Raw genomic sequence first — 13,126 nt, 5'->3', positions numbered from 1 at the left:
TAATCAGGTATCAAAATCATATAGAATATGATCACAAGAAGAATTAGGAACAGCTGAGTTTACTATAAAAGTACCCTTGATATGATGCGGATGGTTATCTAGAGCTGAAGGAAGCACACACCAAATACCTGAACATCTTCCAGATTTCCTTTACGCTGAAAAAGATTCTAGAACCTCAGTTTGTAGCTTCAGCCCACTACTGTGGTGTAGGAGAGAACAATGGATTAGGATTCAGAAGATCTGGATTCTAGTCCCCATTTGGAAAAGGAGTAACTGTTGTGACACTGGTATGCCATTTAGCTTCTCCAGACCTCAATTTCCACTGCAGGTAATTAACATTTGCTCTATCTAATATAATAAGACAATGACTTAACTTTAGTTAATTATCCCTCCTTCTTTTTCCTTTGTCCTAGCTTGTAACATTTGATTCACCCTAGCATTTTCCTGTATGTACTTCTCTACCCCAGGTGCTGGAGAAGTTGCTAGCAAGCAAAGGCAGTGAGAAACTTCTCCTTCCTGCTACATTCTAGCAAAGAAATGAAAGGTTTCACAGTCATTGCTAATCAAGGTTACATGGAAATGATGAAATCATTAAAAGTGCAAGGAAGAGTTCTGATTGCCAGGCAAGGCAGCACAGCTATTGTGTATCCATGATTACAGAAACAGGGTATAAATAAAAATCAATAAGATACCTCATTTTAGTCAATAGCTTAAACCTTTTCCGCTTGTCTCCCTCTTCATTCAAGCAACTGAATTATATACAATGGAAACAGATCTGGTTTATAGTTACTGTGGTATAGATACTGAGTAGCCAGAAAAGGAGAGTACAAATTTTCAATAATTGCCTAGAGAGGCCCAAGCCTCTCTAATTAAAAATCTGGGGGAAGGGTTTGAGATTCCTAGACCAGGTGACTATTAAACCCCTTTGGACTTTTAAGATTATGATTCTGTTTTCTCAAAGGGAAAAAAAGATTTATAATCTCAAGGGTGACAACCACAACCAAAAAAATCTACCAAGAGGGAAAATGAACATAGCATTCCTATGTTTTAAGTTAAACAGTTTTACACAAGATAGAAAGGTCACAGGACACATAATGATGATGTAGCTGACTGAATTTCCTCATTTATTAAAGAATAGAAATAAATTTTGCTTAAAAATGACATTAAAACTTAGTTTATCTTTCCACTGAATAAAACTGAGAAGAAGACTGGCTTTCAGATCATATATTTATTTAAAAAAATAAAATGGATCGACAAAGTTACCACATTATTATGCATGCTAACAGGATTTCCCAAGCCCATGATACCATTTCTTGAGCAATAAAAAAAATGACTTCCTCTATAATGTAAAGATAGGAAACCTTTCAATCCAAATTCAAGATCTTTATCACTAGGTTCCACCTCACAAGATATATCTGTGCCACAAGCTGAGCTCCTCAGTAAAGAAAGCTTGAGAAGATACTAAACAAGGACGTCACTAAAAGATGATGATTTGTTAAAATTATAAAGCAACCATCTTTTGGCCTGCAAATATTCTACATTAGAAATCTCGACCACTGGGGATCTGCTCCCCATGACAATTTTACTATGAATCCAGGGTAATTACAAACACATGGCATTTTTTTCTTGCATGCTTTCTTGGGCCAACCCTGTTTGACAACATGTACAATTTACGGGATGGAACTTGAAATTCCCATTCTCACACAGGGATAGTTAAGGTGTGTTACCAGTAACAAAGAATAAAAGTTATATATAACGTTGGTTATTATAAATTATATTTGTTCTTAACCACCCCATTCTCCTTAATATGTTCAGATTCTTTCGGGCAGAAAACATGAGCTTCCTATAACATCAATTACATCATTAATGATGATTAGAATGAGCTGTAGAGACCTTGATTCTGAAGACATGTATGTGCAGGTGAGACGCAATCTGATTGCAAACACTGACACAGTAGCGAATCAAATCAAAGAAAGAGAAGACCTAAAAAAAAAAAAGAGAGAGGTACTATTAGATTCTCAGGAATCTGCTTAGGCCATCCCTAAGATTCCTGAAAGCCAAGAGGAGAGGCTTCTTTCTTCTCTTCTTTTGAAATTCACCTTCAATTCCATAAAATTTAATAACTCAATTTCCTCAAAGATGTACTGTAGCAGGGACCTGTAAAGGAAAACCTTTACACCAAGGAGCAACAAACTTAGTGAATATTTTAGGCTTTGTGGACCATACTCTCTTTGTCATAACTGTTCAACTCTGCCACTGTAGCATGAAAGCAGCCACAGACAATACATAAATGAATGGCCATGACTGTTCCAATAAAACTATTTACAAAAACTGGCCATTGGCCCACAGGCTGTAGTCTGCCAACTCCTGCTTTACAGTTAGAAATATGGAATTTATGAGCCGGGATGAAGGCAGGACTAGTAAGAATAATACAAAAAATGACTCAAAGATGAAGCCATGAGGAACTCCCACGAAGTCCCATAAATGTGGCTTTCTAGTATTCTAAATCATTATAATTATAAGATCTATCTCTCAGGACTGGCCCACTGAAACAAGAAAACAAGTAACCTCCAAATCATGAAATAGAACACAGTACAAAACTTACCAGGGCTATCCAAAGTACAATATATTCATCAATAAAGCTGTTAAAATATTGGTCCAGAAACAAAAGTGCTGGACCTATGAATGCTGTGTCATGCAAATGCATTTCACTTTTAGTCATGTGTGCCACCTATGAATAAAGAGAATCGGTGATGTAGGCAGGCATTTTCATATTAAAGCAATTGTGAGCTACACAGTAAATCAGTATTGTGGTCAAATATCAAGTTTCAAGAATTCTTTAGCAATATCTGTTGAATTTTCAAAAGTAAAACAACAACACAAAGTGGGTGTGAAAGCTATACACCAAAGGTATATACCATGTCAACTAAGTCCCCCTAAATATGCTTTTCACAAGGAGCCTTAACTTGAGTGTACAGAATGAGAATGAAGAATGTGGATAGAAAGAAGAGTCATAGAGGTTTAAGGAGCTTCTGGTAATCTCAAATTGTAGCTTCATGTAAGAGTAAAAATGGCTCCCATATTGACATCAAGAGATTTTGATTAGAGGACAGCAAACTCTAGCACTGCTTAGGAAATTATGAAATGAAAACTATGGCCATAAAACCAAAATAAGATGAAAGTTAAAAAGAAAACAGACAAAAACTCTGGTGCTTACCACAAGCTTATTGGTGATTTTGGCAGATACAAAACCAAATGTCAATATATAAAGACAGGGATGCTTTTCAAAAAGCTGAACTGCTGATTTCTTGTAGATCATTGCAGCTAATGTAATTACTGATCCAATATGGAGAAAAGGAGAAAGGACACTTGTTCCCTGTACAGAGTAAAGAGAAGTGAGGAGTTAGTGGTATTCTATACCGATTTGCTTGATGGAAGACAGATCAACCTGAAGTTCTAAGAACCTCTCGGTGTCTGAGAGCCAGCAGTTTTTATAACTGAATACCAGAACAGCTAAGGAAAAGCAGCAGCATGGATTAGTTAGGCACAAACTGAGGATTTTACTTAAGAGGCCACACATTTTACAAAGCAGATTGCACTTAAAAAAATATATATATACATGTGTATAAAAGTGTGTCTGCATGCACAAAAATATGCAAATATAAGCATATAAATGTATACATGTGTAAATAAAACTGAGAAGTTTCAGGGTTATTTTTCTTTAAGACTAAATGGAAACTCAATTAACAATGATTTTAATTAATTCAAATAAAAAACAAAGCGACTACAAAACTAAGTCCTAGCACAATCACTGGAAATCTTAAGCAATACTTACTGCTATCGTTGATCCATTTTTTCCAACACCACCTGTGAAGATTACACGGAAGTAATTTGTACAGGAAAATATGGTCCCTGCTACAGTACAAAGTGCAGGAAAAATTTTCATTTGAATATTCAGCACTGGAATCTTTAATGGGTAGAGAGAGAAAACAATTAATATATATATAAATCAAAATAAAACAAATCAAACATTTGATTCATATTCTGATATATTCTCCATTCCTTCTAGTTTAGTTAATACTTAAATTGATGGAAGTTTCCTTAACCTTTCCATTATAAACAACATAAAGTCTCAAGAAATGAGAGACCACATAAAAATTAACCTGACTTCTGATACCAACTTTAAAAATAATAACTGATCCAACTTTATTAGCTCATGTCCTAGCTAAATAAAGTTCACCTAATGCATACCAGAAATCTGGCGAAAATGAACCAGGCTATCTTCTGGCCTTTTAATAAAAGAAGTGTGCTCTTCCTTTATCTTTGTGCATTTTTTGAGCTCTACTGCTAAATCTATAATTCGTTACTAATTGTTATGAGAGAAAGCATGGAGCATAAAGGACTAGAAATATTTGCAACTAGATTTAAAACATCTGCAAACTAGAGAATTCCCAATTCCAAACTGTTAGAATACAGGCAGCTAGTAAAAGTACAGAGCAACTAAGAAGGCATTCATATTCAAGGAGCTTCTGTAATCTCAAATTGTAGCTTCACATAAGAGTAAAAACAGCTCCCATGTTGATGTCAAGAGATTCTAATTGGAGCAGAGCAAACTCAGGGACAGGACGAAAAATATGTGAAGCACACCCAAGCAGGTACAGCTCTATAATTGTGAATCCCAAACTTTAACATATAAGTTTACTTTTCAGAAGAAGTATATAATAAATTTTTACAGTATACTGGAAATATGAATTGATTTACTACCTAAAGTAAGGCGGCTGAGTGCATTGGGATCATGTATCTAACCTTGTGAACACAATATACCTCATTTAAAATGAAATACACTTGTATAATACTAAACCTTAAAAATCATTTAAGATTTTTCTTTTTGCACATCTCTTTTTAGCTTTTCTGAAGTCTCCAATTTTGTCCAATATGGATTGAAAAGAAAGGAATAGTAAAATGATATATTCTATTAAGTGAAAAAAATGACTCTAGGAATAAGATTCCAAAAGCCCACAGTAGTTTACTAGGCAATGAGTTCTTACAATGAAGACATTTTAATCAGGGCTGTCTACACTTTTGGGGGATGCCATCTGCTTACACTGTTAAAATCAAATAAGAATGTGACACTTCCTATTTTTTGTATGTATAAAACCCCAGTAAAATAGATAGATACAAAATTTAATGTTTAGCTACTCTATTTCTTTAAAACTCTCAAAAACTCAGTTTATCTACACAACTCTATGACCTCTTGCAAAACTGCAGTCTAAAAATAAAGGGAAATCAACTATTCAAATTTCAAGTTGTACTGTGGCAGTGTTTAATTTTCTAAAATGAAATAGGTCAACTTAAAAATTAAGCCCAGAACGTCACAGAGCATCTCAAATTGTCTCCTTCCTTCTCTAACTGATCTCCAAACCCTACAGTCCAAATTCAAAGCTTGTTTTCAATAAAGGAGAAAATCAACACCATGGCTGCTTTGAACTCCAAGAGATTTTTTTGCTCCAGTTCAGAAAACTAAGGATATTACAATCTAAGTCTGATGCACCTGGCTGAAATTCAATATTCTGTCTAGTTTCCTTTTCCCTCCAAAGACAAAGGACCTGTCTGGCAAAGGAGGAAATACTACACTCACTTAGATTTCAAAAGAAGTGAAGCATTAATCCATTACAGGGGCATGCTTGTATTAAGGCCAGGGCACTAAACAAGTGCCAACTCTAGTGTAGCAGTAATCTGTGCCACAATTGAACTGCATTGCATCACAACTGTATTTAAAATTTGGTGAAAATGCTTTAGGATCATGGACATTTTTGCTCTCTGAAAGAACAAAGGATAAACAGCAACATTACAAAAGCCAGGCAAATTAGTAAATGGCTTGGACCACAAACCAAGTAAGCAAGCTATAGACGTAGGGGCAAAGAATCATAAACATTCTTAGGGCCCTCTTCACTTCTGTCATATATGATAGCTACATACACCAAAACATAAGCTCCTGAATGTACGTTTATGTTTGAATTGAATTATATTCTCTCTAGAACCCTGGATATTGTAGGTGCTCAGTATAAACTTATCAAATAGATTAAGATGTTCTCGCTTTCTCTCTCTACGTAGAATGTCTTTTTACTTTTTATTTATTTTTTAATTATTTTTTTTTTTTGCGGTACGCGGGCCTCTCTCATTGCGGAGCACAGGCTCCGGACGCGCAGGCTCAGCGGCCATGGCTCACGGGCCCAGCCGCTCCGCGGCATGTGGGATCTTCCCGGACCGGGGCACGAACCCATGTCCCCTGCATCGGCAGGCGGACTCTCAACCACTGCGCCACCAGGGAAGCCTGAATGTCTTTTTAAAAATGCTATGAAGACACACCTTGCCCCCACATTAAGAAGGAAAAAGGAAGTTAGCTACAAGAAAATCTGAGGCAACGTGAAGAGAAAGCAGAAGTCAGAGGAGCCCCAAGTCTCACCAGGTGATCACTTAAAAATCAGCACTGACTCAATCACTTTTAAGAAGTATTAAAAGTATTGCCATTTTCACCTCACACTCAAGATCAAGGAGGGTGGACACATTGTCCTTCCCAATCTTTCTCTTTCTGTCCTCATCCTCCTGGAACATATCCAGGGTGATCAAAGTGCATCCACTCTATAGAAACAGCCAGAAAGCTGTACTAAAAACACTTTTATCTCAGGCCTACCCAGAATGTCGACAGTCTTTGAGACTGGGAAGAATAAGAACTCCCTTGGGTTGTGGTGTCTGCTCTACAGCTAGGGTAAAATCCTCTGGATTCATGCCATAAAATTATGTAGCCAAATAATATCAATCTAATGTAGTTCATTTTTCAGAGATTAAAAAAAAATCTTAAATTCTCAGGTGTACCAGATTAAATGGACAGGTTTTGGTTTAATCGTTTGGATTAATGCAGAGTATCAGTTACTAAGCTGTTAGACTAGTTTTCTTATGAGCATTTCAGCAGAAACAGAAAGTATCATTTTAAGATTAGATACTTCCTTCCAAAGAATGTGGGAATGCCTGTTTATAATGTCTGATTTAGTTAAGTACAAAGCCACTACTTAAGTCTTTTAGTTTAAGAATGAGATACAAATAAATTACACTATATAGCAAGTCTTCAGTTCTACCTAATGAATTCTGAAACTTCACCTGTAGTAACACCCACCATTTGCCTTAACTGGATTCCAGAAGGTGTCTCCTGGTTTAATACACGTTTAATCAACTACTACTTTTTTTTTTCTTAATTTTTATCTTTGGCTGCATTGGGTCTTTGTTGCTGCACGTGGGCTTTCTCTAGTTGTGTCGAGCAGGGGCTACTCTGTTGTGGTGAGTGGGCTTCTCATTGCCGTGGCTTCTCTTGTTGCAGAGCATAGGCTCAAGGCACGCTGGCTTCAGTAGTTGCAGCACACAGGCTCAGTAGCTGTGGTGTGTGGGCTCTAGAGCGTAAGCTCAGTAGTTACGGCGCACGGGCTTAGTTGCTCCATGGCATGTGGGATCTTCCCGGACCAGGGGTCAAACCTGTGTCCCCTGCATTGGCAGATGGATTCTTAACCACTGTGCCACCAGGGAAGTCCTCAGCTACTACTTTTAAAAGAATCAAACAGGGCTTCCCTGGTGGCGCAGTGGTTGAGAATCCGCCTGCCGATGCAGGAGACACGGGTTCGTGCCCTGGTCTGGGAAGATCCCACACGCCGCGGAGCAACTAAGCCCGTGAGCCATGGCCGCTAGGCCTGCGCGTTCGGAGCCTGTGCTCCGCAACGGGAGAGGCCACAACAGTGAGAGGCCCGCATACCACAAAAAAAAAAAAAAAAAAAAAAAAAAAGAATCAAACAAACATCAGTGAAAGTAACTCTGAGGGGATTTTATGGGTCCCTTTCCAAAGTGATGACATTCTTTTTTTAAAGAGTTATATATATGATAGAAGATAGTTCCAAGACATCCCAAAAGGATATATTCTTTTAGGGAAGCAATACACAAAAAAGTCTTGTTTTTTGCAATGTGTAAACCATATAGTAACTTTTGTGCATGAAAATAATTTCTTTCCGTAAAAAATGGCGGCGGGGGCAACCAAAACACAAACCATGCACACACAAAAAACCCAACCAACCAAAGCCAACAAAAACTAATTACAACCTTTGGTAAAAAAACATTTCTTTGAATTAAAAAAAAAAAGGCAAGAAATGGGTAATCAATAAGCAGTAGATAGAAATCATTTACCTTTGCAAAACAGCTGGTTTTCTAAAATCAGCTTTAAGAAGACATTTGCACTGTTTTTGTTTGTTTTTACTATAAAGTTGCTTTCTTAAATATCAGTAAAAGTCTTTTAAAGAGGATTTGGAAGGCAATTTCCATTTTATGGCCTCAACCTCAAAAGAGATAAAAATTTCACAGCTGGGCCCTAAATAAATATCTTCTCTCCATTTTGGCACACAAATAAATCAGAGCACTGCATGTAGTAGTCTTTCCTGAACTAACACAATGCAATTCAAAACAGCATATTCAGCAATGAGCCCATAGGGCCAAGAATAAAGAAAAAAAGAAATACAATGGTTTGACGTCAATTATAGGAATCTGTACTGAAATCTGCTCAAAGAACATAGAGTATTTCTCTAAGCCTCCAAACATCACCAGAGAAGTCAAGTCCTTTCCTTTTATTTATTTTATTTTATTTTATATTTTTTGCAGTACGCGGGCCTCTCACTGTTGTGGCTTCTCCCGTTGCGGAGCACAGGCTCGGGACGCGCAGGCTCAGCGGCCATGGCTCATGGGCCCAGCCACTCTATGGCATGTGGGAACTTCCCGGACCAGGGCACGAACCCGTGTCCCCTGCATTGGCAGGCGTACTCTCAACCACTGCGCCACCAGGGAAGCCCCTTTCCTTTTATTTTAATGATGGTAACAGTAGAACCAATGATGCTAATAATAAGACAGTGGCCCGTCATCTCTTTCCCTATTGCAACCTCCATTTCAGTCTTGGATCTGAGAGTTCCTCAGATTACTTTTTTAAAATATATAATAAAAAATAATGATTATCTTAATTGCCAATAAAGATAGGACAAAATATTTGATCCTTTTAAAAGAAAAAAATTTATATCTGTTATGTACATGTATAGATTGTGTGTATAAATCCTAATAAAGAAAGGTGACAAGTTTACCTGAAGCAAATTTACTACCAGGCACCACCTAAAAATTATGGATATGTGTATAGCCTGCGTGAATAAATAACTGCACTGAAAGCAATGCTTTCTGTACCTCCATACTGATACAGATAATTATATACCTGATGCTGACTTGATTTTGGATGATTAAGCCAGAAATCCCATTTTTTTTGTTACTGATATGCTGAAACATTAAAGGTAATTTATATGTGTGTAAGATATGCAAAATACTTTTGGAGGGGGAGAGATCTTGGTATAAAACACAAAGCCTATGAAAATAATAATCAATAGAGTGAAGAAATTTTAAAAAATTAAGTGGGAGATAGGCTTTAGGCTTTATTACCTAGTTTCAGGAAAAGAAAATTCTTTCCTTCTTCTACAGCCAAATTGTTTAAAACTATTAACTATTTCATAGTTTTATAGCCATGTATAACTGTTAACTATTTAACCTACACAAGAGGAAAAGTAATAACATTCTAGTGAAATCCGAGATCTATAGATATAGATCTATATGAATACAGTGTGTATGTATCTATAGACCTCAGATTTCACTAGAGACAGTATTGACTTTTGAGACTAATGTGTAAAAAAAGATGTGATTTTGAATGATATTACGTACATGAATGAACAGTTTCAGAATTTTTCTGGCTGACTATGGATTATCTTTATTCCTTCATCTTCTCCCTCCTCACAAAGCTATCCTCCCAACAAAAGGCATTAAACAATTTCTGGTAATAGATACTTAGGGAAGCATGTTAATTACACTTCCTTAAGTATCTAATTTACCATCATAAAGTGAGTTAGGTAAGGGAAAAATCTTGTTCAGTAAATTTCCTTACACTTTAAAATTAATCTGATTTTAAGAACTGTGTTTGTTTAGGAGTAGCAAACATGCCAACTGTAAGAGCAGCAACAACTTCTATTGAGGGCTCGTTATTTGATAGGAACTGGTCTGAGTGCTTTACACATACTCATTTAATACACAAAATAACCTTATAAGACAGGTACTATTATTGTCTTCATTTTACAGAGAAGAACACTAAGCCACAGGAGTTGAATAACAGATCAAGCTCATAAAGTAGGCAGTGGAGCCAGGATCAAACTCAGGCAGTCTGGTTCCTGAGACTGTGTTCTTGGCCCCCGTATTATATATATTATATTCGCTCTTTCAGAAGTTTGTGGAAAAGAACTTGTGTTTGTAGGGGTGACTGTATTTCAAGTCAAGTTGAAAAACAAGGTCCTGGCTTGTGAAAACAATCATAAGGCACTGATTTCAATAAGCACTTATTCTGTTCTGGGGCCAGAGTTAATTTACTACCAAAATTTGTTATTCAGCTTTAAGCATACAATGGAGAAACTAGTAGACTCGTGTAGCTCAGAAAGAGAATAAAGATTTGGTTTAATCTTGTCATCGGTTAACTTGATACACTACCTGCTGTTTCCTCAGCTGTTAAATAGGACGACAAATAATAATTCTGATAGCCTTCAAAAATAACCCTGAAATGGACCTACTGTTCAACATAACTGCAAGTAGTAAAATTCACTATGCCCTAAAGAGAAGTTTGTGTCCTATCACTGCTGTGACTTTTTTGTTTTCAGAAAGAATAATTTTACATATCATCCTTTAATTGGATTATACTATATTAGAAAAACACAAGCAAAAGACAACATGCATTACATGGGATACACAATGTGCAGAGTTACCATAGACTGCCAAAAAGGTGGTCCTCCAATCACTGCCAGCAAATGCATGATTATTATGAAGATTTGCACTTCAGTCACATCAATTCTGATTAGGTACAAAAAATCCAAAAAAGCAGAATTACTCAAAACAATTTCAAGTTAATTACTTGCAAGCTTAGCAGCATTCCTCTATCATGCACAATAGAAAAAAATCTCAAATATTGAGGAAAGGGGAAAAGGAGGTGTCAAAAATTTGTTATGAGCAAAATCAAATAAAATCCAGAGCATTTTAATTTAATTTGATGAATTTCACAGAGCAATAAAAACCCCTCCTTTCTAAAGAAAATTTCTGACTCATTGAATTTGGGCTGAAACTACAGCTTAACCTTTCTCACCAAAAAAAAAAAAAAAAAAAAAAAAAAAAGAAAAGAAAAGAAAAGAAAAAAAAAGTGTGTGTGTATTAAATTTTGAATGTCAAGCAGAGGATTGCATTGTACTGCTATATAATATGAGATCTTGAAATAAGTGCTTTGTAGTATCAAATGGAAGAAATGGTGAGCTTTTACTAAAGTAACATAAATCTCTGAAACCTTGGCAAAACTTACTGCCCTTTAGATATATTCATTTAATGCCTTCTATGATACGGGTGTGAAAAAAAAATTCACCCAATTCTCAATCAAATTCTTATGCTTATTAGGTCAACTACTCTAAGACACCTGGAAAGAAGATACTGAAAGCAGCCAAGAATTAGCTTTGAGGTTGCTGAAAATAATCTTACAGTCAAGAAGAGACAAACCTGGTACAAAAACAGGGCAGTAGAAATTAGAAGCCTGAAAGTCTGAAAAAAGAATATGGGCATATTCTGAAGACTGAGGAGCAAAGCAAAAACTGGTGTTCCTTTCCCTCTGTAAACTAGCACTTTTTATAATCTTGAGATTGTCATTCTCAGATTACTGGATCCAAATGCCTTTTAATTTTACTGATTTACCCTACAGATATGTTTGCACAAAATGTCTGTACAAGGTTATTTATCACAGCATTATTAATAGTTGCAAAACTTTAAAAATATCTCTCAATAAGGGAGTAGTTATAGAAATTATGGTACTTCTATACAATGAACTATTGGGTAGCTTTTAAAAAAAGAGTGGAGTAGCTCTCTAGTGGTGACATGGAAAAATATCAAAGTTATATTAGGTGAAGAAAAATGCTGCAGAATGTGTATATGAACTTTTTGCATAAAAAAAGAAAAATAATATTACATTTTAATTTTTGCCAATAATTACATAACACATTTCTGGAAAGATACATTACAAACTAAGAACAGTGGGTACCTATTGGAGAGGACAGTATGGGAACTGGACAGCTGGCGATGAGGATGAGAAAGAGACTGTTCACTGCATACCTTTTTTATAATGTTAGTTTTAAACAAAGTGAATAATTTCTCTATTAAGAAGGTAAACTTAAAAAATAGTCAATCTAAGAAAACTGATAGCAACAACAGCAAGGGGGTTCAAATCCCAGAGCAGAATAGAGCCCCCATTTCTAAAATTGATACTTCAAGCAGACAATCTATCATGTGAGCTTAAGATATGTAAGTTTTAGGCTCATAGTAACCAGATTGAAACCAGTCTCTCACAACTAAAAAAAATTATCTTTGATTGCTCAAGAATGTTTTTTAAATAGAAGCATATTAAGCTGCAAATATATAGTGATGTAGTTATCTTGATATACACATTTATTGAAAAAAAAATGGACTGAATTAGGCTCAAAAGAATCTGTAGAGCTGACCTGGTGAGTGATGTTGCCAATAAGGGGAATTACACTCAGTAGCAGACTCAGGAGACTAAGCAGGTGTCAAAGATGATCGACTCTGTCTTGGGTGGAGAAGGGTAGACATCTTACAACTTTTTGCTGGATATGTGAAGTAGCCTTTTGGGAGGGGAAGGGCCAGAAGTATAGAATTACAAAATAAAAATGGAGGGAACCTCATGCAATTAATCTTTGTACCTTGGATGAATGTAAGTAAAAGAGATTAGGAAACATGAAAGATCTTTACAAAGCTCAAATTGGGATTCCTGAGAAATTTTTATGGATTAGCCTGTTTGGAAATTTTGAAAGACAGAATTCTGTAAACCGTTCAGATACTATCACTGAATTTAGATCAACAATGCCTTAATGTTAGGAGGGAGAGCCAGGGAAAACTTACTTACCAGTTGGTAATTAGTTAAGAACATTTTTTCCTGTGTGATTAGCTGACTTGGTGGAATACTCTGTAT

General features: G+C 36.1%; 1 protein-coding gene across 14 annotated transcripts in view; it reads right to left on the bottom strand.

Moving 5' to 3' along the window:
- Nucleotides 1–1,209: 1,209 nt before the first annotated feature.
- CEPT1 (choline/ethanolamine phosphotransferase 1) overlaps nt 1,210–13,126 on the bottom strand; it is a 37,805-nt gene continuing 25,888 nt past the window's right edge. For 6 of the 14 annotated variants that reach the window (XM_059081847.2, XM_059081867.2, XM_059081885.2 and 3 more), the window contains 5 exons: nt 10,872–10,956; nt 3,836–3,967; nt 3,218–3,376; nt 2,606–2,731; nt 1,210–1,983 (listed from right to left, as the gene is read on the bottom strand). In XM_059081847.2, coding sequence (XP_058937830.1) covers nt 1,864–1,983; nt 2,606–2,731; nt 3,218–3,376; nt 3,836–3,967; nt 10,872–10,956 — 622 coding nt within the window. In that variant the 3' untranslated portion in view covers nt 1,210–1,863. The remainder of the gene's footprint in view (nt 1,984–2,605; nt 2,732–3,217; nt 3,377–3,835; nt 3,968–10,871; nt 10,957–13,126) is intronic. The other 8 variants (XM_067041691.1, XM_067041674.1, XM_059081857.2 and 5 more) reach the window with 3 other exon arrangements.

This window comes from Kogia breviceps, chromosome 1, assembly GCF_026419965.1.
Source record: "Kogia breviceps isolate mKogBre1 chromosome 1, mKogBre1 haplotype 1, whole genome shotgun sequence".
Classification (NCBI taxonomy): Eukaryota; Metazoa; Chordata; class Mammalia; order Artiodactyla; family Physeteridae; genus Kogia; species Kogia breviceps.
This window is presented reverse-complemented; position numbering and strand designations above follow the sequence as displayed.